This window comes from Pinus tabuliformis, chromosome Q (genome assembly GCF_031772625.1).
Source record: "Pinus tabuliformis cultivar Carrire ecotype Pingquan chromosome Q, CPIR1, whole genome shotgun sequence".
Lineage (NCBI taxonomy): Eukaryota > Viridiplantae > Streptophyta > Pinopsida > Pinales > Pinaceae > Pinus > Pinus tabuliformis.
Window position 1 is genome coordinate 154,880,581 of NC_142296.1, and position 25,062 is coordinate 154,905,642.

Here is a 25,062-nt window from a genome sequence, read left to right on the forward strand (position 1 = left end):
TTAATAAAAATATAAACTTTCACTCCAATAATCTTATTTAAAATAACCTATCTAAACCTCCTGAAATATACCCCTTTGCCGTCCAATCAAGTCACACTGATTTAAATTAAAAGTGAAATTCCAAATAAAAATATTTGAAGATTGGGACCCAAAGTGGAGTGTATAAAAATGATCATTTGAAATAAAAATATTTGAAGGTTGGCACTGAAAGCGGAGTGAATAAAAATGATCAAACTCTCCTAACACAATCTTTGCAATTTTGGACAAAATATGTCTTTATTATCACGTTTATCGCTAACAACCGCCACGTGGACATTTTGTTGGTCAGGCTACCGGCAGAACCTGTTGTTTTAGTGAACATTTCGAGGATGTCGCGAAGGGAATGCGTGGAAGGCGTGCAGGCCACTAACGAGGCGAGAAATGATCCACATGTGAATTTCATTTCTCATCTCTATACCTACGTGCGAATCCATTGAGCCCAGTTCCTGTTATTCTTTCAACTGTGTTATCCGGAGATTATACATTATCTATTTATTTGAACAGAGCATTGATATCGGTAGTGCAATTTTGAGGGCCTACGCTCAATTTACCGGTGAAAAAAGCCTCAGGGACGGTGTATGAAATCAGTAATGCAATTTTGAGGGATGGGCTCAATTTTTCGGTGTGAAAGGCCCCAGGGACTCTGTATGGATTCGGTGAATGTGGGATTTTAAAGAACGAAACGTTGTTTTTTCGCGGGAAGAAGGAAAGGGCGGTTTTATTGGTCGTGGAAGCTTGTGAAGTGGGTGAAAACAAAGGAGAGGGAGATAGTCATGGCAGTGAAGATAGAACCCAATTTTCCGCAGTGCTCTGCAAGGTATTTCCTAATGTATTTTCCATGCTTCAAGATTATTGCGGTTCTTTTTGTTATGTCGGTTGAGATTGTTGTGAAATTCATTAAATGCAACGCAATAAAGTAATCCGACAGAGGGAGTATTGATCAAGAGGCTCACAGGCGGTGGGTTTGTAAATGAATTGAGGTCAGTCTGCAATTTGAAAATTTGGGGTGGTCACTTGTGTTCTCTTCACGTGCCTTAATACCTAAAGGTAGGCATATATAAGGAGCTGCTTCAAGAAATGTACCTCTGGATTGGGAGCTGTACCTCATAACACGGGCTTCCTTTTGCTTGGGTATAAGGGCTAACGGGTAACTCCAATTACCATTTAAAAAAAATAAAAATTCAGAATGAGAAAAGTTGGCCCTTTTTAACCTCGAAAATTAAGAAAGAATGGCAAGCATTGGAAATTGTAAAATATTCCAGAAATGGGCTGTTGTCAATTCCGAAAACTTAAGAGAAACTGACCAGCATTGTAAAAGGGTAAACTATTTCAAATTGGTTTTCATTTAGATTTAAATATAAACTAACAATAACAATAAAAAATCACATTTGCGACAGTTATGAAAAGAATATACATATATAAGATGTATTAGTTCAAGTGCTTGAGTGTTTTGAACTTCATGCAAGATGTCTCAGGGTTGTTCTCCCAGTTGTCTGCCGCTGTTATGTGCCTCACTTGATGTACCCTACTGGGTTAGGTGTGATAATCGGTGCCAATTTGTTTCATTGCAAAATGTGGGAAAATGCTCAAGGGCTTCTTGTGATGTTTTTCTTGAGCTGTGTAGGATTTCAAAGGTGTATGGTGGACATTGTATATTAGTAGTCGGTGGCTTATGCCATCAATGCCCGTTAACTCTATTACGGGCAAAGGTAATGCGTCCTCCTGTTGCAGCCGAAGGTCTAGCAGTGGGTATTGTTGATTTCAGAGAGATTTTCTTAAATGATAATTACTTCCAATGATTCTTAGTTCAATTCATCTTATACCATGTTATCATTAAGCAATTATACAAGAGAATCATCAACAGTAGAACAATAATGTGAGTAAGAACAAGAAGAGACAGCCAAACATAAAGGACACCAATTTAAACTGGAAAAACCCCAAACCAGGGGAAAAACCAACAACCTTTTCTAAGAGAATTTGTCCATTCAAAAAGAGATACAATCTGAACTTCCAAATCAAACTAGGTCATCATGACCACAAAATTTAACATAGACCAAACCTGGTCAAACCTTCCATAAGCCACATCAATCTGCTGCTCAGAGAATTCGTCCATCCATAAACTTGGTTTGCTGTCCAGATATGCCCAGAAATAAGTGCCTCAGATTATCCTCAGATCTGTCCTCCATTAGTCCTGAAATTCTGCCTCAGACAGTCCGAATTTGACCTCAGAGGTGATCCAAATTCTTGTGCAAATGAGGAGGACGATTGACCTTATTTATAGTGATCAATGGAGCCCTAAGAGACGCAACTTTTGGAAGGAGCCGACATGACTTTATGCTGGGCCAACTTAACAAATTTAAGGAGAAAAATTCATATTATAAAAATTCAAATTTCATTTTTTTTAAGCCGACTCGAAGCCAATTTAAATTTGCCAATTTTGGAGGGCTAATAAAAATAATGAAGATCAACCGAAGCTGCAAAACTTCAACACTCCCTCTTAGCTAGGGAGGTATTCATAATGACTTCCATAGATTTTCTCTTGTTGAAAATTTTCTTTATTCCAAGAAAAGGTTGAGTGAATCCATCCACAACATTTTCATCACCAGAACCATGTGGACAACATCCAACATCAACATCAGGTACAAGCTCAACCCACTAGCCAAACCCCATGGCAATAAGGTCAGAACCCCATTGACCGGGGGAGCATTTTATGTTGTTCATGAGGCCAATCTCTCCAACCATAAATAATGGTTTCCTGGTCAAGCTCCATGACCTAAGAGAGTAATCAGAGTCAATCTCCCCGACCATAACCAATGGTCTCTCAGTCAAACCCCATGACCTAAGGGAGTAATCAGGATCAATCTCTCCGACCATAATAATGGTCTCCCAGTCAAACCCCATGACCTAAGAGAGTACTCAAAGTCAATCTCCTTGACCATAACCAATGGTCTCTCGGTCAAATTTCATGACCTAAGGGAGGAATCCCATCTCAAAGTCAATCTCCTTGACCATATGGTCTCTCGGCCAAACTCCATGACCTAAGGGAGGAATCCCAATCTCAAAGTCAATCTCCCTGTCCATATGGTCTCTCGGTCAAACTCCATATCCTAAGGGAGGAATCCTAATCTTTATGTCAATAAAGCCAATCTCCCCGACCATAAACAATGGTTTCCCGGCCAAACTCGATGACCTAAGGGAGCACCCCAGGCCTCAATAGTCATAGAGCCAATCTCGTAGCGAAACTCCATGGCTTTTCGGTCAAACCCCATGACCAAAGAAGCAACCTAGGCTCATGGATGTTGTAACATCAATACTTCCTTTCACCAAGGAAGGCATTCTCAATTTCTCCAAGCTTGTCCCAAAAGTACACCAACTTCATCCAGGGATAGAGGCTTTAACCAACTCGACCATAGAAATACATAGGAGCCTCACTACTCCTTTTGTACCATTTGTTATGACCTGTCATCCTTCACTTGATTAAACAATCCTGAAGCTATCCTGCTTCATAATGTGCCAAACAAACTACAATACATTCTGAATTCTGTATATCCAACAATTGTGCTTTATCATATGAAATATATCTCAATCAATAGTACCATATTGGTACCCCAACACATTGTATCGCATGCCATGACTCAATCGTAAACTGCTCAACATGAATCCATCACCACAACTGCTTTCCAATTATTCTAATGTTGAAACAAATGTTGCTAGGACAATCCAGGCAGCTCCCTTTGCCACTCAGCTTTGTCAATATGGATACCATGGGAATGGGCATGGACTTGTGGTCTATCATAACAATATTCCATCCATTTTGACTAAGGAGGATTTCATCAGCTCCCTTTGTCATGACTGCTTCCTCTATCACAGAAGCAAATCTTCTTGCCAGTGCTGCTCCCTCTGTCATGTGAGTCCTTTTGCTTTCATCAGAAATAGGCCATTTAATAACAAGATCAACCAAGGCTCATCTGATATCCATCAATGTTATGCCCGAGGTTCGTACAAAGACTTATTTGGTCTGGATTAAATTTCTTCTCATATCCCTCTTTCCCTCTTCGTGGGAGAATCCTCTTCCACAAACTGTGCTTTGTTCTTCCAATACTTCCATCTGCTACCAAAGCCTTGGTTGGCCTTCACGATGTACTTGTAATTCTCACTAGGAGGTCATGGAAGAACGATTATAACCCAACAAAGAGAAGAGGCTAGCTACAAAGACAAGAGGCTAGCCAATAGTAAACCAACAACAATAATAATCAAGGAAGAGAGATATAAGATACCTATCTTTTGAGCAAATTTGTCAGCTTCCTCTTGATCCTTGCGAAAGTCATCCATCTGCAAACTCATCATCAACATTTTGACATTCCTTCCATGAGCAAGGGTATCTTCTTTCAGTGGAAGCATCGACCTTCAATACTTAATGTCTACCACTGGGGTTTTGTCCACAAACCCTAGGCCATTCTTATTCAAGTATTCTAGTCAGCTAGGGTTTACAAACCTTAGATTCTCAATTATGCAAGTTCATATTCAAGTGTCCAAAACCCTAGAAACTCTTACATGAGGTGAAATCCATCATCGTCATCAAATAGTTATAGGCAGAGTGTTAAGATTAGGGACCTTCCAATGAGATGTCTTCATGACAGATCCATATCATACTTGGTTTTGGCTACAACATTTCTAGCAATGGTATTTTTCATAAATCAACTAAACATCAATTTTGACTCTTTCAACCAAAGAGCTTATCTTTCATCAAGGAATGGTATTCCAATCAACATGTTCAAACAAATTTCAAAAGGCATGAGAAAGAACCAAACTTTCTTCATAGAACTTGCTCACAGATTGATCTCTGCTCCTTTCAAGCTAAGTAAATCGAATTCTTCAAAATTGTTAGTGAGAACAAATCTTCAAATTTTGGAAATAACTTAGCTTACCATGGTTTCTTCAAAAACATTGTCACAGTAGTAAGAATTTGTCTTCTAAAGTATATTCTCAATATTGATGAAATACTTGGCCTCATTTTGAGTGTCCTTTAAAAAAACTAAGTTACTTAAGTCAAGTTTAGCGAATGATGGCAATTTATCTTTCTTGACTTGGCAGCCCTAAATTTAATTCAATTACTTTCTTGACTCCATCTAACTTAGAGAGGAACTTTCTTGGAGAATTAGTTAGAGATTAATGTTCTGCATCATATCTTAGTCATAATCATAATCTTTTTAGTACAAAGGACAATATCTATAAGGAAGCGTCCATATCGTCAACCAAACACATCAAATTCATTGACACTGCATCTTCCAAAGGCGGCTTGCAGTCCTTTGATCTGAGAAGTTCACTATCTTTCAAGATACATAAATGAATTTTCATTCTTTAGGGAATACTGAGATCAATCCTTACTCTAGAGATATAAATAGGCTTTTCAACCAGACTTCTACTTGGCCTCACATTCAAAGACTCAAGGAGACATCGAACTTCAAATTTAACATCCGAACATTTCGATTTTATCAACTGTGAGACTTTATTGCATGCAAAGCTTCTCGGATTTTATAAAAATAATGTCATGCTTGCTTGATGCCCAAAGTAGATCTTTAACACTTCAACTAAAGCATCAATTCTTCTACTTAGACAATCTCAGTTTTAGTAGCCATATCAGTCTTTAGCTTCCTCCAAAGTAACATAGAAATTTCACTTTAGAGGATTAAAAACATGAGTACAAACCTTTAACTTCAACTATATGACCTTGTTGATTTTTATACTCATAGAGGTATTTTCGTCTGATACACTTCAGATCTTCTGAGATCTCGACCTTCCTAAAATTCGGCCCTAAGGTCATTTTTTGAGGTTGATTTCAGACTTCTAAGTTATTTCAGACTAAGGCCTAGCCTCATACAATTTCAGCCATAGATATTTAAAACAATGATTAGGGCTCTTACAACAAATTCCTGGGGATGAGGTATTCATCATTGTCTCGGGAGATTTTCTTCAAACAAGAATGACGGGTCTTGGCTTTCATTTGAAATTTGCTCCTCGAACTACAACTTCTAGGACTAATGTCAGGACAAACCCTAGAGTGTGGCTTAGAACAAAAAAATGGTTCCATCTTCAAGGCTGTTCTCCAACCATACGCTCCGATTCTATGTTGATTTCTCAGAGATTTTCTTATATGATAATTACTTTCAATGATTGTTAGTTCAATCATCTTATACCATGTTCATCATTAAGCATTTATACAAGAAAATCATCAACAGTAGAACAATATTGCCAGTAAGAACAAGAAGAGACAATCAAACATAAGAGACACCGATTTACCCTGGGCCAAACCAAGGGAAAAACCCAACAACCTTTTCTAAGAGAATTCGTCCATTCAACAAGAGATACAATTTGAACTTCCAAACCAAACTAGGTCATCCTGACCACATAATTTAACATAGACCAAACCTGGTGAAACCTTCCATAAGCCACGTCAATTTGCTACTCATAGAATTCGTCCTTTCATAAACTCGGTTTGCTATCCAGATATGCCTAGAAATAAGTGCCTCAGATTAGCCTTAGATCCGCCCTCCATTATCTTGGAAAATTCAAAGTGGTAGCTTATTATGTCAATTTTCCTTAACCTTAATATTTGTTTGTGAACTTAGTTAATCTTCTTCTGTTCTTTAGTTAGATCTTTTCATCAAACAAATATCAAGAACAAAACAGTAACAATAGAGGACACAAAAATTAGGCTCTCAGCCAGGGAAAAACCCCTCCAAGGGGAAAACCCGAAAAACTCTTCTCTTCTTATAGAATCTGCTTCAAATGAGACACAAAGACCCAAGTCCTCCTCCAAGTACCAAGTCAGCTCTTCTAGCAAGCCCTTGATCTTGCTCCAACCAACTTCAAAACTGCAACTTCGACCTGCCAACTTCAATGCTGCAACTCTTCTGCAACTTCAATCCAACAACAACTCCACAAAAACCCTAAGACAATTCTCCCTGCAACCTTCCTTTGAGCAAAACCAGTATTCCCAAGGTCAACGAGGTCCAAACAGAAGACTTACTCTTCTTGCAACTTGATGCTGCACCGACAACTCGAATATGTAATTTCGGCCCTTCTAGGAAGCTGCAGAAACCTTAGATTTCACACGTGTGAGAGAGATGGAGGCCAAAAATAGAAAATTTCTCTTCCTCCTTGAATTCCTCTTACCTTCTAGACCTTTGCTCTCTTCTTCTTCTTTAGCTTCCAAGCTATAGATTGAACTTTCTTCTTGGGATCGAACTTGTGAGTGAGTGGATGCAAAATGAGGTCGAACTGCTTCTTTATATAGCCTTTCCAAGGGGTCGAATTCCCTCCTTTAGGTCGACTTGAAGTTGCTATGGCCGACATGTACTTTTGGAGTTTCCAAGACTTTCTAGACTCAAAATAATTTTTTTTTTCAATTGCATTTTGCGCGGAAGGGACTTATGAACATGATGTTGAATCCTTTGACTGATGACAATAAATCTGAAGACCTAAAAAGCCCTAGAAGCATGAAGAACATGCTTTCACCTAGAAGACCATCAATAAGGAGCATGAAGCCCATGCTTTAAAAATAATATTTTTTTCTTTTCTTCTTTTATTTGTTACATAGGATACATATTGAAATGAGTACAACAACAATTATGAAGACTGAAACTAGTTACATTTTCAACACTCCCTCTTAACTAGGGAGGTATTCATAATTGTACAACCAATACAACATCATTCTCAAACTGAAGAGTTCTCATAAGAAGAGTCGGATTGATAAGCCAAACTGTAAGCATCATCATTATAACCAACATTGTCTTGAGGCTTAACTAGACAAGCTCTACTTCATTCAAGAGCATTACGCTGGGAGGCTTTATGTGTGATACCACACTACCTCTACAAGGCACATACCCTATCCGAATGTCTACAAGGGATGTCCTTTTAGGACTATTCTTATCTTGGATCTCCAATCCTGAGCCCTCAAAGAATATCACTCCTCTTCAACTCAAGCATCTTTCCAACAAGAACATAGTTTGAGGCATTATCTGTGATGACCTGCACAACATTTTGTTCCCCCACTTCCTGAATAATCTCATCTAAAAGCTCAAATAGAAGGGTTGCATTTTTCACCTTATAAGATGCATCAACTAATCTGAAAAACATGGTTCCTTGAGGGCAAGAAACAAGGAAATTAATGATAGTGCAGTTCTTTCCATCGGTCCATCCATCTAACATGATGGAACACCCTGTTTTGAGCCATGACTCTCTATACTCAGCCAAATACTCATTAATGGAAGAAATCTCTTTTTTGCAAAAGAACTCCCCTCAAGTCATGCATAGTAGGGCCTTTGAAGCCCTTTCTTGCAGCTATAACAGAGTCCCACATAGCTTGGTAATAAGGTGAGCGAGCAACATTAAATGGGATATCTGCATCATACCACCATCTAGCAATGTATTGATAAGAAGTTTCTTTGCATTGTTTTTTCCAATGTTCATCCAAAGTGGGTTGACGACTTGCTTGGGAGGAAGTGGGATTAGCAGAGGCAGTGGTGGCAGAGGATGAGAAATAATACTTCATGTTTGTTCTCTTTGTTCCTTTAGGTTGTTGACCAAGAGCAGGAGGAACATAGTGAAAGGGGTCATTGGTGGAAGGGATAGAAGAGGAGTCTTGAATCTCATAATCATCATACCCACCCTCTTTCATGGCTTGTAATAATTCTCTCTTCCTTGAAATTTCTTCTTGGATTGCCTTCTCCCTAGTCTTATTCTCCTCAAACTTTTCAAACTTGGCAAGGTATTTTTCCCTAACAGGACCTAACACTTCCTTTGGTGCTTCACATGGCTTTACCTGGCTTCTTATCCCGACCAAGTGTTGTTTCGCTCTGAGAATACCCCCACCTCCAATAGATTTATTGCAAAATTTGCATATCATTTTTCCATCAATCACATCACAATGAGCCCATGCAGTGTCCTTGGCTTTTGGAGCCATGTTGGCTTGAAATAATTAAAATTTGCAAAGAAATCTGCCATTTAAAAAAAAATTGTAGATAAGAAAAATGGAAAACCTAAGACAAATTTAGGAAAAAAAATGCATATGTAGTGTACAAAATTTGATAGCAAAATTTGATAGCATAAAACACATAAAAAAATTTAATACATGGACAACAGTGAAATGAGGAAATTTTCAAGTGAAAATCCTTACCTGGAAATGCAAACTAGCTTCCTTAGCCTCCTCTTGAAGATGCCAACTCTACTAACAACTCCAAACTATCTCCAAAATAGCTCCAACTCCAACTCCAAGCCTCCAAGATGACTACTCCAGCAAAAACTCAACACTCTCCAAGCTCCCAATCAAACTCACAAAAACTCCAAATGAGATGTGTGAGGCAAATGAGGGGCGTGAGCTCCTTTTAAAGGTTTGGAGAGGGTGTTTTTGGAGGGAAACAACTCTTACTTTCCCTCCAAAACACCCAAGAAGCTTCCAAAAAGACACTGTGTGGGTTCGTCGCGACCTTGGCAATGAACCGATTGGTTTAGGTCAGAACCGGCCGGTTTGACCATAAACCGGTCGGTTTTGTCCTAAATTGGCCGGTTTGGTCCAATTTATGTGTTTTTTTGGAGAAGTCGGCCCTTAAATTGGGTTTTATTGGCCAGTTCGACATGGTTGCCTAATGAACCAGACGGTTTGATCAATTTCCGGTTCGTGCCGGTCAGTTTTTAAAACTATGCTTAGAATAGAGAAGTGGTGGTTGAGCAAGAGCAGGATAGAGCTCTCAAGATGGAGCCTTGGCTAGTAACTCAGTTTGAGTCTAAGCTGGTTGACAGTTGGGCTGACTAGTAGGATGATGAGGAGCATAACCCATGGGGAGTGGAGGCAGCCACTTAGTCAGTGACTCCCAGTATAGGGAGAATTCGAGCCAATTGGGAGAGGATTTGCTTAAAGGAGATTAGGAGAGAGTTGGATCTTCTAGTATTGCTTTCAACTAGAGGAAGTAACCACAAAGATACACAAGGTACATCACAGTCATGACTAAAGTGATGGACTCGCAGAGCATAAATGGAAAGAACAAGTCATCATATCAGATTTCGCAAAAGAAAGCAGGGTTGTCTTCTAGTTCAGAGGGAGCGGTTGCAACAATGAAGAACATGGTAGTGTTGGAGACAAATCCAAGTGGATGAGGTTCTTCTAGAAGCACCTTCCTCACTAAGAGGGATTGTTGAAAAGTAGCGAGTGAAGGTCTTCTTGACTTGTGCCTTAGTCAAGATGACCACAAACAATTTTCCTTAGCATGCACGAGTTCCTAGAAATCAGGATGAGTCATGAAGCAGTTAACTAATGCGCTAAATTTGGAGGCTCAATTTTGTTTGTCTCCAAGTGCTAGTTTATTTTTTGGAAAGGGATGAGTGAGAGTCTCAATGTCTAATTAAGGCCAATACCAGTTACAAGAGGCAGTTTGACTCAGTTAACTAATCAATCACAAGTCCAATTTCTAAAATTAACTTGCCAAATTTAGCCGAGTTGAAATGCTTATAAGGAGGATGAAGGCACATCATTGATCATTCTTGTATGCACGAGATTGTGTGTGTGAGAGGCTCTCTAGGAGAGCGTGTAAGGAGAAGCCTATATGCAGCAAGAGAAGGAGAGAATTTTTGCTTGCAGTTGTGCACTAGGATTTAGGAGGATCCTAAATAATAGGAGCCCAAATCTGCACTAGGAAATAGGAGACTTCCTATTCTAGAAGATAGGGGCAGAGAAACAACGCAAGCAAGAGGAGTCAAATCAAGATTGTGTGCATGGTGTTCAAGCTTAGTTTAAGTAGGGAAAACATTGTGTTTTCTAGTAAAACTGTATTGCCTTGTAAGAGACCAATTGCTCAAATTCTCTCAATAAAATCTACAGTGAGTAGAGGGTTTTCCCAATTGGAATTCCCTGGGAAAATCTTGTGTTTTTGCTATTGTGTGACCGTGTTTTTTTTGTTCTATTCTGCTGCAAATTGGTAGAGAAATTCTCTGTCTTGGTGCAACAATTAGTTTCAGTCTTCAGATTTGTTCATTCAAGCAATAGCAAAATTTTTGTGGATTTTCTACAATGTACTTTAAACTGCCCTAGCCAATCTTTTGCATTTTAACATAGTAGCTCATGACTTTTTTCCTTTTTCTACTACATCAATCTCTTAGGGTCAAGTTTCTGGGATACTACTCAAAGGCAAGGAACACAGGAAACCAATACCGGGGACAAAACTCAATCAACTTGAAGAAGGGATATGGATACAAGGGAAAGGCAGAAGGTGTTAAGTATGGATTACTGTGGACATGCAACATCAACCAGTGCCTCCTATGCATGCCCCTCCTAAATACTGCGAGAAAAAGCCTCAAGTAGGGTCAAACTGGACTAGGGGAAAATGATAACCACCAAGGTGAAGCAAGGGAACAAGTGTACGATCAAAAGCAGTCAATAATAACATATGATCCATACTAGAATGCCTTTTAAACATTAAATGGAACCACTTGAACGCAAAAATGGTTAGTGTAAATCATATTGGAAGGCCCATATTTATCGGATGAACATGCTAGATGTAACAAAGATCGACTGGAGAGTGGTTGAAAGGCTGGCTATCTGAGGTTGGCTAACTGTGGATCGTTGTGGGGTTGTTAGCTGGCAAGTTGGATCAAAGGAGAATTTTTTTCTCCTGGGGTTTACCCACAAGTTGGTGGGTAACAGTCCCATAATAAGTTTGGATAGCTTCTTTGTCCTTATCCATGACCTCATATAGGTAGCTAATTGTGGGTTTTTGTTACCATCAACCAAGTGAAGAACCCTAACCAAAGGTTCTCTAACTCCAAAAAACTTCCCTATTCCATCCGAAAAGGAATCTTGAGAAACAAGGTTGATAATATTTGTGAATGAAGATTTGCATAGTTCATCATAGTAGTGGTAACTTTTTTTGGAATATAAAGCATTGTTTTGGAACGTTTCAAAACTCTAACACAGTTTATATTCTTGAAGACTTAATACAATTAAGTTTGATATTAGCCTGTTTTTCTTGTTTTCTTCTAAATGGATTAGTATACCATTCATTAGAAATAAACATTCTCTTCAACTCCAACATACAGTTGAGGATGGATTGAAGAGAAATGAAGTCGGGAGAAAAATATGTGATGACAAGCTGCACCAACTCTATGTTTCTTGTGCATTTCTTTAACTAGAAAATTTATTGCATCAACAATGTGTCTTACTAAGAGCAGAAAATTCATCATCCACCTTTCAATGAAATGATACCAACAAACTCACCAAATGACCCTTTTTGATGGACAAAACATTTACAATCGTAAGTTCCAGAAATAGAAATCAGCATATGATGGTTGAAAGATGGAGAACCTAGCATAACAACTATCCTTTAAATTTCCTTTGCCTTCACAAGATGTTTGACACAAGCCCTAGAGTTCTCTCTTCAATCTTTCAACAACCAAGGTCCAAAACAATGAGGGAGCTTCTCTTTAAATAGAGTTGATAGCTCAATCCTCTTACAATAAAATAATAATTTGTAAGGTTTGATCCACACTTTTCTCCTAAGAAAATAATAAAATAATTAAGCATTTTAAAGACCTTATCAAGGCTGGTTGTTCCACAAGAAATAATAAACTATGCATGAGAGGTTTTGAATGAGTTTTGATGTCGCATGTCCTTCTCACAGGCAAAATGCCTGTTGAAAATGTAGCAATGGAAGGTCTTCTAGCTTGTGCCTTAGCCATTGAAGATCTCAAGTTTTTCATTCTCTAGCATGGATGCGAGTTCGTGAGATAGACCTAAGTTACAATGAGTTGATTTCCAGTTTACTGGAATGGTCATCAAGATTGCATGCGTAGTGTTGGAGCTTTAGTTAGGTGGAGCCTTCTTCAATTTGACTATAGGATGAGGTGGCAGTGACAAGTTGAGTTAGAATGAGTTAAGACTTCAGTGTTGATTGGAGAGAGAACGAGTTGAGTTCTCACTTAACTCACAATCGCAACTAGAGAAAATCAAGGAGGAGCTTGAGCTAGTTAACTGGGACTTGCTCCAGTTAACTAGCAAAGGCAACTCGTGACACTAGTGTGAACTACTAATTCGACTAGGCCTCTTGCGTTCGAATTTTATCTATAAAGAGAAGGATGAAGGCACATAATTCACAAATAATTCTTTTTGTGGAGTGCGCATAGATTTAGGTGCCCCTAGTGCGCAAGGAAATAGGAGGAAGTGCACAAGGAAATAGGAGGCTCAAGTGCACAATGAAATAGGGCCGGAAGTGCGCAAGGAAATAGGAGCCCAAGTGCACTAGGAAATAGGAGCCAAAAGTGCACAAGGAAATAGGGCCTCAAGTGCACAAGGATTATGAGAGCAGGGATCAGAATTCTCAGGGCAGGTCGAGACTATCTTCAGCAGGTCGAGACTATCTTCAGCAGAGTTCAGGAGTTGAGATTAGTGACGAGAAGTCTAGCACTTTCTCAGAGACAGGTTGTTGGCTCCAGTAGCAACGTGAATTGTAATAGATCCCTTTGCTCAAAGCACAATTAATAAAATACCACAACAAAGAAAGTAGGTTTTTCCTTTTGGGTTTCCTGGGTAAAACAAATGCGTCAATTTTGTGTGCCTGTGTTTTTATCTCTGGTGTTTTTCCACTACTTATAGATTGTTAAGAAACTCTGTATGTTGGTGAAATTAAATTTGGTTTTAGTTTTTAGTTTCCTTGTTTTTAGTAATTCATCTAAGTCGTGCGCAAAGTTTCAAGAAAAATAGCAAAGTTCAGCATAAAGACCATCACCAAATTGATTAGTCAATTAAGAGCAGAGTTCAGGATGAAGGCTTGCGCTAGAGTTTTGAAGAGCAATTTTTGGATCAGCAGTATGTCGTTCCAAGGATTGACGTTAAATTACTGTTTAAAGGGAGTCTCTAAATTCTGCTTATGGAAGGAGCGATCTCAGTGGCGTTACAAGACAATGGGGCACTAGAATTGGTGAAGAATCAAATATTTCCACCTCAAGATGCCCAACAATTGATCCAACATACCAAGAATTACACCAAGGCCATGAGGCTCATTCTTGAGGGGGTCAAAGACCATATTATCCCTCATCTCCATGGAAGAAGACAACATACGAGATTTGGAAAGTCATGTTGGAGTTGTATCAGGGATCCAGTATGTCCGGAAGCTTGCCGTGAAGGACAAGTTAAGAAATCTTCAGATGAGCAAAGGAGAGCCCATCATTACGTACCTTTCCAAGTTCATTCAGGTCCGGGATGAGCTAGTTGGAGTGGGCGGAATTGTAGCAGACAATGACCTTGTGAGTCTTGCGCTATTGTGACTTCATAATCTTGGGAGATTTTCTAGGATGTAGTTAGTGGCAGAGAGAACCTTCCTAACTGGGAAAGGCTGTGGTTAGACTGCGTTGAAGAAGAAATCTAGAGAGGATCGAGTGCTGGTAGATTAGTGAAGATAGAGGACGAGGAGAACTTTGCCTTGGCAGGTAAAGGTAGCAAATACACGGTCAAGAAGGGCCAAGGAAAGGCATAGTCTAGTTAGAAGGGCGAGAAGAAGAAGAAAGATCTAAGCAAGATCAAATGCTTCCATTGCCACCAGTTTGGGCACTATGCCACTAAGTGTCCTAATCAGAAGAAGGGGTCCAGTAAGGACCATGTGGTTGCATCAACTGTGGTAGATGCGTTTTCTTCTTAGTTCGAGAAAGTCTCATTGATAACTTGCATAGAAAGACGAATAGGCAGTAGTGTATGGTACATTGATTCAGGAGCATCCTTCCACATGACCGGGAACAAGGAATATTTCAGCTAGCTGAAGGAGGACATGCAATTTCACATTGAGCTAGGAGATGATGGCAAGTACTTGACTAGGAGAGTTGGTATGTTAACGTTGAGGAGTTTGGTAGCTCTCTCCATCTTGGGGATGTCCTTATGTTCTAGGCCTTAGGAAGAACCTTGTTTCTATTGCTACCCTGGAAGACAAGGGTTATGATGTCATCTTCAATAGAGGTAAGGTTTACCTCAAGCACTTAGCTTCTGGACCAATGAAGCAGGTTGGTGTGAGGATGAAGAATATCTACAAGTTGCAGGTTGGGACATGCGCAACCTTAAGCAACAACGTAGGAATTGCACAAAGCAGAGATGTGGGGGAACTTTGGCACAGATGCATGGGGCACTTGAATCACGAGGCTCTGAAGATCCTTTAACAGATAACCATAAGACTACCTCAATGTAGTTGTGACCAACATGATGTGTGCAAGGGTTGCACACTTGGCAAGTATGCCAAGTCATCTTTTTAGGGATGAGATAACTGTTAATTTTAGGTATTTCTCTGCTTAGAGCAATTTATTTCAATTTTCATAGTTAGCTCAATATCTTTTCCAGATTAGCAATCACATCAGCGTTAAAGTAAATTGCAGATAGAACATAAACATAGATTGCAAAAGACAAGCCAAGACAAGAGGACACAAGATGTGGCGCTGGTCAGGGACAAACCCCAATGTGGGGAAACCCTTGATCAATTATTCTTATATGTTCTTCAATAGTTCAACAGAGAGAGAGAGATAGTACATGTACAACAAAAGTAAACACTTTGACTTATCTAAATAAGAGCATAGAGCATCTCTAAGTAGATGATACATAAGGTAGTTGAACACAGTTGAAGACATGCTGCTTCAACTGATTCTCCCAGGTTACTCCATCACCATGTTGCATCTATTATTGTGTTGCTCCCCATAATCATGCTGCACCTCACTGTGCTGCACCATGCTGCACCCATCATGACTATGCTGCATCTCATCATGCTTCATCAAACATGACTGTCGCTGTACTGCATCATGTACCATCATGTGCCATTGCTGCACCATGTTTGCCATACTGTCCCATGTGCTTGCTGCACCATGCTTGCCACCATGTGCTTACTGCACCTTGCTTACCATACTGTTGTTTCATTGTAAGCATGCCTTTGCTGCTGACCCATTGTTACATTGCTGTACCATGCCATCATTGTAACATTGCTGCTATCAACATTGCTGGTATCATGCTGCCCATGCATCTTGCTGCACTATCATGCATTCAAACTTCATGGGTCACCTTGCTGTCACATTCCTAGCACTGCTGTCCCACTGTTAGTGACTGCTGCTCCTATGATTGCTTGCTATCCCATTTGTATTTGCAGCACCATGTGACCTTGCTATCCCATCTTCCTTTGTTGCACCTTGCTGTCCCATCTTCCTTTGCTGCACCATGTGACCTTGTTGTACCATCTTCCTTTGCTGCCAACACACCATACAAATGTTGTTGTTTGTCACCTCATTATTGCTGTAATTTCTAGGACTGGTTAGGGCACACAACAGTGCCTAACCGTCCTCAAATCTGGCCCAAAATTTCCCTTATGAAATGCGGCCTACCCTAGTGTGAACAAACCTCATTTAGATGACTGCGTCTAGGGTATCCTAGGACTGCGGCTAGGGCTTCCGTAGGACTGAGGCTAGGCTTCCTTAGGACAACGTCTAGGGCTTCTTTAGGACAATGTCTAGGGTTTATTTAGGACAACATTAGGGCTTCTTCTTGATAGCATTAGGGCTTCTCTTCATGGTTGCATCCTCTAGATTAGGGCAACGTATTTCTTCTTCTAGACTGCGGCTAGGGCAGCCTCTTTTCCTCCAACGTCTAGGGCTTCCACTCCTAGATTTCTCTTCCACTAAAACACAAGACAAGTGGAGAGAAATCAAGATAGAAGTGTGTCTGTGAAATGACTCTCAAGTCATCTCCTTTTATACTAAAACATTGAGCACATGTGGAGTTTATTTGTTTGCTGGCTGACCTTGACGAATTGTCTTATAACACAAATAAATTCATAACTCCATGAATACTTATTGGAATCGGATGATCTTTAGATCAATCCTACACCTCTCGATGAGAGGGATCCATGAAAAATATTAGCTGCCATAAATAAGATGACCCACATGGAGATTGGCCCAAGTTTCCAATTTTAACAACAACAAAACCAAAGGGATTTTGGAGCTAGTACATTCAGACGTATGTGGGCCCTTCTCTTCTCCATCTCTCATGAGACATAGGTGTTGATTTGGGGTAGCATCGGATGTGCTCTAAGCCCAAAATTTTGCAGCGAGGCTTGGGCACATGCATTCCAAAGAACCCAGAAACCATTTTGGGAAATTCCACCAAAAGATGATTATATTAAAATAATTAATATTTTTAATGGGGTTCCTAAGTCTAAACTTAGGAAAATTAAAATATTAATGGGTATTAATCTAATCATGGGTGAAACTTCTAGAAAAAGACACGGATCAAGTCAAAACGATCTGAGCTTTTGATTAGGAGTTAATCTAGGCCGTTGGTTATCCAACAGGGAAATATAAGAAGGGGCTTTAGAGTCATTTGTGAGCAGATTTTTTCACTCCAGAAGGGAGTGCGAATAGCCTAGCAACAACTGAGCATAAGGGAAGAGGATATTTTCGACATTTGTTGAGATGGCCACTACTGGGCTTCGAGATCGGGACAGGTTGGGTGGAGCTTCTAGCTATGTCATTTGGAAGCCAAGGATGTCCTTTATTTTGGATGAATATGGCTCGAAGACATATATTGATGCCGTGGTAGTAGTGCCCTGGGATGCAGATCAGCTGAAGGGGTACATAAAGGAGATGGTGCAGGCAAAGACGTTGATCCTAGACGGTGTTTGGGATCACATTGTTTCACACATAGCTGGCAAAGGGACTACCAAAGAGATGTGGGAGACTCTCTCCACGTTGTACCAGGCCATTTTTGAGCTGCGGAAGATGTACTTAGAGGAGAAGTTGAGGCTCATTTGGATGCAGAAGGGGGAAGGCATAGACCCCTTCCTCACCACAATTCAGGAGGTCTGAGACTAGTTGTCAGCTGTTGGGGCAGCACCTCAACCCACAGAGCTAGTGAGATTGGCACTCAACAGTGTCTCCAAGGACTGATAGGTCTTTGTCCAAAGCATATTGGGTGGAGACAAGTTACCAGAGTGGGACAAGATGTGGGTTGACTTGCAGCAGGAGGAATTGAGGCAAACTCTTCTAAAGAGCTCCATCAGTGGCCCTCGCATTGAAGGGTCCCAGTTAGGGACAGGGGGGGCAGAGAAAGAAGAAGAAGGACCCGTCAAAGGTCAAGTGCTTTAGGTTTGGCGAGTTTGGCCACTACAGTACTCAGTGTCCTCTCAAGAAGAAGGACAAAGAGGAGAAATAGGACCAGGCGACATCTCAAGCCAAGATTGATAGGCAGTCCTCCAGGTTGGAGTAAGACTTCGCCATGTTTGGAGACATACCTCTAGGAGTGAGGTGGAGTGACTTAGTTTTTTAGCCCCAGAGCGCTACAGATGGGCAAGATCCTTGAGGAGGTCCACCTCATTGATCAATACCTTGTTACAGGGGCCCACAATATTTAGTAGTAGGATGGATCAGTGGCAGTGGACGCAGTCAGATGGCAGAGCGACAAATGTAGATTCTAGTAGCAGTTAGGTGCAGAGTCTAGTAGCAGTGAGATGCGGAGGAGCGTAGTGTAGGTGGCACAGTGCAGAGTCAACAACAACCCAGATTCCTTAGTGGCAGTGCAAATACTATTAGCAGTCAGGACTCAAGTGATAGATGCATCATACTGATCACAGTTGATTCATTATTTAGGATCCTTTTCAGTTGCAGTTGCAGCAACAACAGATGAGAGGGAGTTGCAGTGTTGGCAACAGTTCAGCAGGGTCAACAGCGACACAAATGTAGCGTATATCAGAGTCGCGCAGTAGTTGGTGGGTAGCAACAACCAAACATTAGCAGTGTGACAAGAGATGATGCAGAGATAGGGTGCTGCTACAGGATGTGCAGTAGAGCACTAGAACACATTCCTTGCTAAGAGGGAATGTTAGCTTTTGTAGCATCGGATTTGTTCTAGCCACAAAATTTTGTGGAGAGGCTAGAATACAGGAGATATCCAAAACCCAGAAAACGTTTCTGGAAATTCCGCCTAGAGATGGCTTAATTAGATTATTAGCCAATTTTTAATATTTCCTAAGTCTAAACTTAGGGAATATGGTTAATTAATTGGAATTAATTAATTCAAGGTGTGAATGTTCTAGAAACTCACACAGATCGACTTCAAGTTAATTGTAGCCATTGATTAAGATCTAATCTTGGCCATTGGAGTCCCAACAGAGGATTATAAGAAGAAGTTGATGGGCACTTGGAAAAGACACTTGAGTAGTTCGATTTCATGAGTTGATCGATTTCTAGAGTAGCAACAGTCAGTTGTCGGAGAGAGAGCCAGTGTGATCGAAGCAGTGAGTGAGGGGCAGGGACAATGATCCGGAGGAAAGATTTTCTAGATCTTGAGAGGCAATAGTAATAGAGCCAAATTATCTCAGAGAGGCAACACTGAGGGGCAACGTAGTTGCTTCAGTAAGGTAGTTCAATTTGGAGAGAAGAAAAATTGTTCTCAGTTCCAGAGGTCGGGAAGGAGTCCCAAAGGGCCAGTGAGATGATTTTCTCAGCATCTAGAGGTAGAACGACTTCATCAGATCCTAGTCCAAAGCAAGCTGCCCATCCAGCTATGCAGAGTAGCGCAGAGGCTGACATAGAGCTCCAGGAGGACGAGTTTTGATAGGGAAAGCCGAGCCAAAGATTGCTTGTGGGAGAACTTAGAAGGGTAATTCCTTGCAGTATGTTGCTCAGATTTTCTTGTTGTTTGGATTCCAGTTAGGCATCCATAGATGTACTCAGATTTCACTGCTGCATAATAAAATAAAACCCTCACTACTACACCAGTTTCCCAAGTTGGGTTTTTCGGGGACATTGGTCCAAAAATAACTGTGTAAAGTTATGTGTGTGCGCTAGCATTTCTTCAAGTGTTTTTCCTTTCGCAGTTTTATTTGTGTAGGTTGCAGTGTGAGTTATTCAGTATTCGCTGTAGCAAATAGTAAATAAATTGTTAAATTAAATTAACAATCAGGAGAATAATTTCCAGTTGCTGCAATAAGATAATGGGTTTCGGAATTTTCACAGAGCCCACAGCTGAAAAGGGAATTTTTGTGGGTTGCAGTGAAACATCTCAGTGGTATAGGGTATATATACCATCACTCAAGAAGACAGTTATCAGGTAGGACATGAGGTTTGATGAGGACAAAGCTCTGAGGGATTCCTTGGAGGAAGAGCAGGTTGGAGTACCTGAGGAGGAGCTACTCGCTCCCAAGCAAGAGTCTCAACCAGTATCATAGATCGAGTCCCAGCCAGGTGGCAAGTGGGTTGCACAACAGGATGACTAGGAGTCATTGCAGGATGAGGAGGAGAGACCAGGACAAGTGGAGGCAACCACTCAGTCAGTGACTCCCAACACAAGGAGGAAGAGAGCTTAGTGCTGGAAAAGTAACTAGGTTTGGTCTTCATATCAATTTGTGTTTTATTTAAATGAAGAAAAATAATTTTATGTGTTCAAGCATGGGTTTCATGCTCAAGTCTAGGTTAAGCATGTTCTTCATGCTTCTAGGGATTGTTGAGTCAAGAAGAATATTTGTCATATATTAAAGTCCCATTTAGACTCTTTGTAACAAAAGAAAAATATTAATTTTTGTGTCATTTTGTCCTCCAACACCAAGTTGGCCCTGCCATGATAAGTGGGCTCTGTTGAGGCACCCTTTTTGCTCTACCGAATGATTATTTATAAGGAAGACTTCGTCCTCATTTGAAGATATGACAAGGAAGTTCGACCTGTGCATAAAAGGAGGAGGAAATCAGAGCGAAGGCCAAGGGAAGAAGAGAAACTCAGGGAAGAAAAAGAAGACATGGATTTTTGAATTGTTTTGATCACACGTGCGAGTATGTTAGGGTTTTTGTGCAAGTTGCAGAGCTGATGATTACAGGTCTGAATTGTAGACTTGAAGCAGGCCAAAACTTTTTGTTGAAGCAAAATTGTAAGTTTTGAACATCATTGGCTTGGGAAAACATTGAATTGATTGAAGAAGAATTTTGGAGGGTTGACTTGGTGATTGGAGGCAGTTTAGTCTTTGGGTCTTAGAGGTCTCATTTTGGTCTATTCAATAAGAAGAGGATTGTTCGGGTTTTCCCCAATTGTGGGGTTTTGCCCTGGTTTGGAGCCTATATGTTGTGTTCTTTGTGTCTTGACGACTTCATGGTTTGGTAATTGCTTGATGAAGAAATAAAACTAAGCAATAAAAAGCCAACAAATATCACAAGTAATTGTCAAGTAAGGAAAATCTATCTTAATCTACAAACACATTGATTTTCCAACACCAAGTGGGCTGAGAGGTTGATTCAGAAGGCCCAGGAGCGAGTTGAGATTCCTAGATCTATGTTCAAGCAAAGGAAGCAACCACAAAGGTACATTGTATATATGGCACTAATGACTGAGTTGGTGGACACAGAGCATTCTTGTTATGAGGATGCAACCTCTCAGTAGGTTTTGGCAGGATGCCAAGGTGGAGGAATTTTCCTCCATAATAAAGAACAGTGTCTGGGAGATTGTGCCACGGTGAGAAGGCAAATCACTAGTATGCTCATGTCGAGTGTATAAGGTGAAGCATGGAGCAGATGGGAATGTGGAGAAGTACAAGGCTAGGTTTGTGGCCAAGGGCTTCTCACAGGTTGGGGGGATCGACTATGATGAGGCGTTTTCCCTAGTTGCTCGTTATTCATCCTTCGGGATGATTTTGGCCACTTGCAACTCAGATGGGGTGGAAGATCCACCAGATGAACGTGAAGACAACATTTCTCAATGGGGTGGTTGAGGAAGAGATTTATATGGAGCAACCAGAGGGTTTTGAGACTTTTAATAGAGACACTCATGTCTGTTTGTTGAAGAGAGCTCTTTACTTTCTTAAGCAAGCCCCCGAGAGCATGCTACACTCACATTGACAACTACTTTTGAGGATTGGGCTTCACTCAGAGTGAGGCTAATGCCATCCTATACTACATCACGGTTTGAGGGCTTCTACTCATTCTAGTGCTCTATGTTGACAATCTTCTCATGACTGGAGCATACAACTTGATTTAGGATTACAACGCAGATCTTGCAAGAGAGTTTGAGATGAAGGATATAGTGCTTATGCACTATTTCCTTGGCCTAGAGGTATGGCAGGGTGATGGGGAAATCTTCTCAGGGAAGGGGAAGTACACTACAAATATCCTCATGAGGTTTCATATGTAGGATTGTAGGCCTATGACCACATCTCTAGTCACAAACTAGAGGAAGGTGGACGCTAGTAGAGCAGAGCCAGTAGATACTACATTGTACAGGCAACTCATCGGGTTGTTGATGCACTTAGTCAACACACGGCCTGATATATGTTTTGCAGTGAACCAGTTGAGCCAGGTTGTGATGGATCCTACCAAAATTCACTGGGTTGCTGCAAAGCATTTTTTGAGATATCTTAGAGGCACGACAAATTATGGATTATGGTATAAACAAATTGATGGAGGGAGGCTTGAGGGTTTCATAGATGCAAATTGGGTAGGAAACTCTACAAATCGAAAGTGTACTCCAACTTGCATCTTCACACTAGGTCAACAACTGTTTCCTTGTTCAACAAGAAGCAGATATTAGTTGCACTTAGTTCAACATAGGTTGAGTACATGGCTGCTAGTTTGATAGCATGTGAAGCTATCTGGATGAGGAAGTTGCTTGTGGGACTTTTCAGGCAAAGGGTGGAGCCTGCTGTGATACACTCTGACAATCAGAGTTGCATTAAACTCTTTGAGAATCCAGTGTTTCATGATCACTCCAAGCATATTGAGATCAGGTATCATCATCTTAGGGAATGTTGCAGAAAGGGATAGTGAAGCTACAATACATTCCAATAGAGGAGCAAACAACATATATCTTGAACAAGGTATTGGCAAGAGGCAGTTTCTTCTATTTCAGAGATAAGTTTGGAGTTGTATAAAATCCCTTCCTCGCTAAGAGGGAGTGTTGAAAATGTAGTGATGGAAGGTCTTCTGGCTTGTGCCTTAGCTAGTGAAGGCCTCGAGTTTGTCTTTCTCTAGCATGGATGTGAGTTCATGAGATAGACTTCAGTTATGATGAGTTGATTTCCAGTTTACTGGAATGGTCATCAATATTGCATGCGTAGTGTTGGAGCTTTAGTTAGGTGGAGTCTTCTTTAGTTTGACTACAAGATGAGGTGGTAGTGATAAGTTGAGTTAGAACGATTTAAGACTTCGGTGGTGATTGGAGAGAGAACGAGTTGAGTTCTCAGTTAAATCGCAATCGCAACTCGAGAAAATCAAGGAGGAACTCGAGTTAGTTAACTGGGACTTGCTCCAATTAACTAGCAAAGGCAACTCGTGACACTAGTGTGAACTACTAATTTGACTAGGTCTCCTACATGTTCGAATTTTATCTATAAAGAGAAGGACGAAGGCACATAATTCATAGATAATTCTTTGTGTGGAGTGCACATCATTGAGGAGCAAGTGCGCAAGGAAATAGGGTTTGAAGTGTGCAAGGAAATAGGAGCCAAAAGTGCGCAAGGAAGTAAGGCCTCAAGTGCACAAGGATTGTGGAGCAGGGATCAAAATTCTTAGGGCATGTTGAGACTATCTCCAACAGAGATCAAGAGTTGAGATCAAGGAGGATAAGCCTAACGCTTTCTCAGAGACAGTTTGTTGGTTGCAGTAGCAACGTGAATTGTAATGGATCCATTTGCTCAAAGGCCAATCAATAAAATACCACAAAAAAGAAAACAAGTTTTCCCTTTTGGGTTTCTTGGGTAAAACAAGCGTGTCAATTTTGTGTGCATGTGTTTTCACCTTTGGTGTTTTTCTGCTGCTTATAGATTATTAAGAAGCTCTGTATCTTGGTGAAAGTAAATTTGGTTTTAGTTTTCAGTTGCCTTGTTTTCAGTAATTCATCTAAGTAGTGCGCAAAGTTTAAAGAAAATTAACAATGCCTCTATGATAAGAGCTTGTTTGACCAAGCAATTTGGTTCCTTGTGTCATTAATCATCTTCTTCCTAGAGTGCTCATCAAGAGGACCACAAAAAAACCATCTCCATTAAAATAATGATAAATGCGATGTCAAAGGGAGTGCTCTTCAAGGGATGAAGTAATTATTTCATGGGGTGGTGAAATGATGCCTCGTGTCTTTGCTAAATCTAATGTGGTCCTCAAATGTGCCAACACATCCCTTACAAATTGGATCTCATAGATATATGTGCAAAATGTGGGCAATGGTTGTTGTGATAACTCATCAAAGGTAGGAACCCTCACATTGTGCTTTGACCTTGATCCATTTGCATAATTACCAAGTCATTATCCCTAAAGGAAGAGCTCATATGTGATGTGCCCTCAAAATGCTTGCAAGAGGTGGAGCACTTTCATCATTTGTGCAACAACCTTTAAGAACCAAGCTAAGTGATGGCCGTTGGAGGCTCCTTCCTTAGAGCACTCCTCAATTATACCAGCAAAAACCATACATGGGGCATCACATTCTAGGGTGTTTGGTTCAAGGATGACAACTGTGATCAATCCATGAAGGATGCTTCTCAAATTCTCCACCGTCTTTATACATGATGTGGCAATGCCTCCAAATATGCAACTATGCCTTGGGATGTGTGAAATGCATTCTCAATAGACAAATATGCATGAAAATATGCAAATAAGGGCTCCAAAAGGTGGAACTTTGCCATGTGTGCCACAATGCCTCAAAATTTGTAGTGATGCCTCAAAAGGTGATCCTTATTGAGAAAATATGCATCCAAAACTGCAACCATGCTGTCCAATATATATATCCTCCACAAACATGCTGTTGAAAAGGGTCTTCAAATAATGGAACAAGTCTTCATGCATCGTGAGTGGCAACAACTAACTCCAGATGGGAGAAACATTCTAATGAAGAGTGTATTGAACTCTAGAATATGCAAATACCTACTAAAAGCTTGCCATGAAAGGGTGAGAAACATGTGGTGGGATGGATCCAAACTTCACATCTTGTAAGCCCACATGACAACATAGTCATGCAAAGTCCAATACATCAAAAGTAGCTCTACAAGT

General features: G+C 40.5%; 1 protein-coding gene across 1 annotated transcript in view; it reads left to right on the plus strand.

The window, feature by feature from the left end:
- Positions 1 to 384: 384 nt before the first annotated feature.
- Positions 385 to 25,062, plus strand: part of LOC149218723 (uncharacterized) — a 104,641-nt gene continuing 79,963 nt past the window's right edge. Inside the window, exon 1 of the mRNA XM_089384135.1 lies at positions 385 to 856. Coding sequence (XP_089240261.1) covers positions 813 to 856 — 44 coding nt within the window. The 5' untranslated portion in view covers positions 385 to 812. The remainder of the gene's footprint in view (positions 857 to 25,062) is intronic.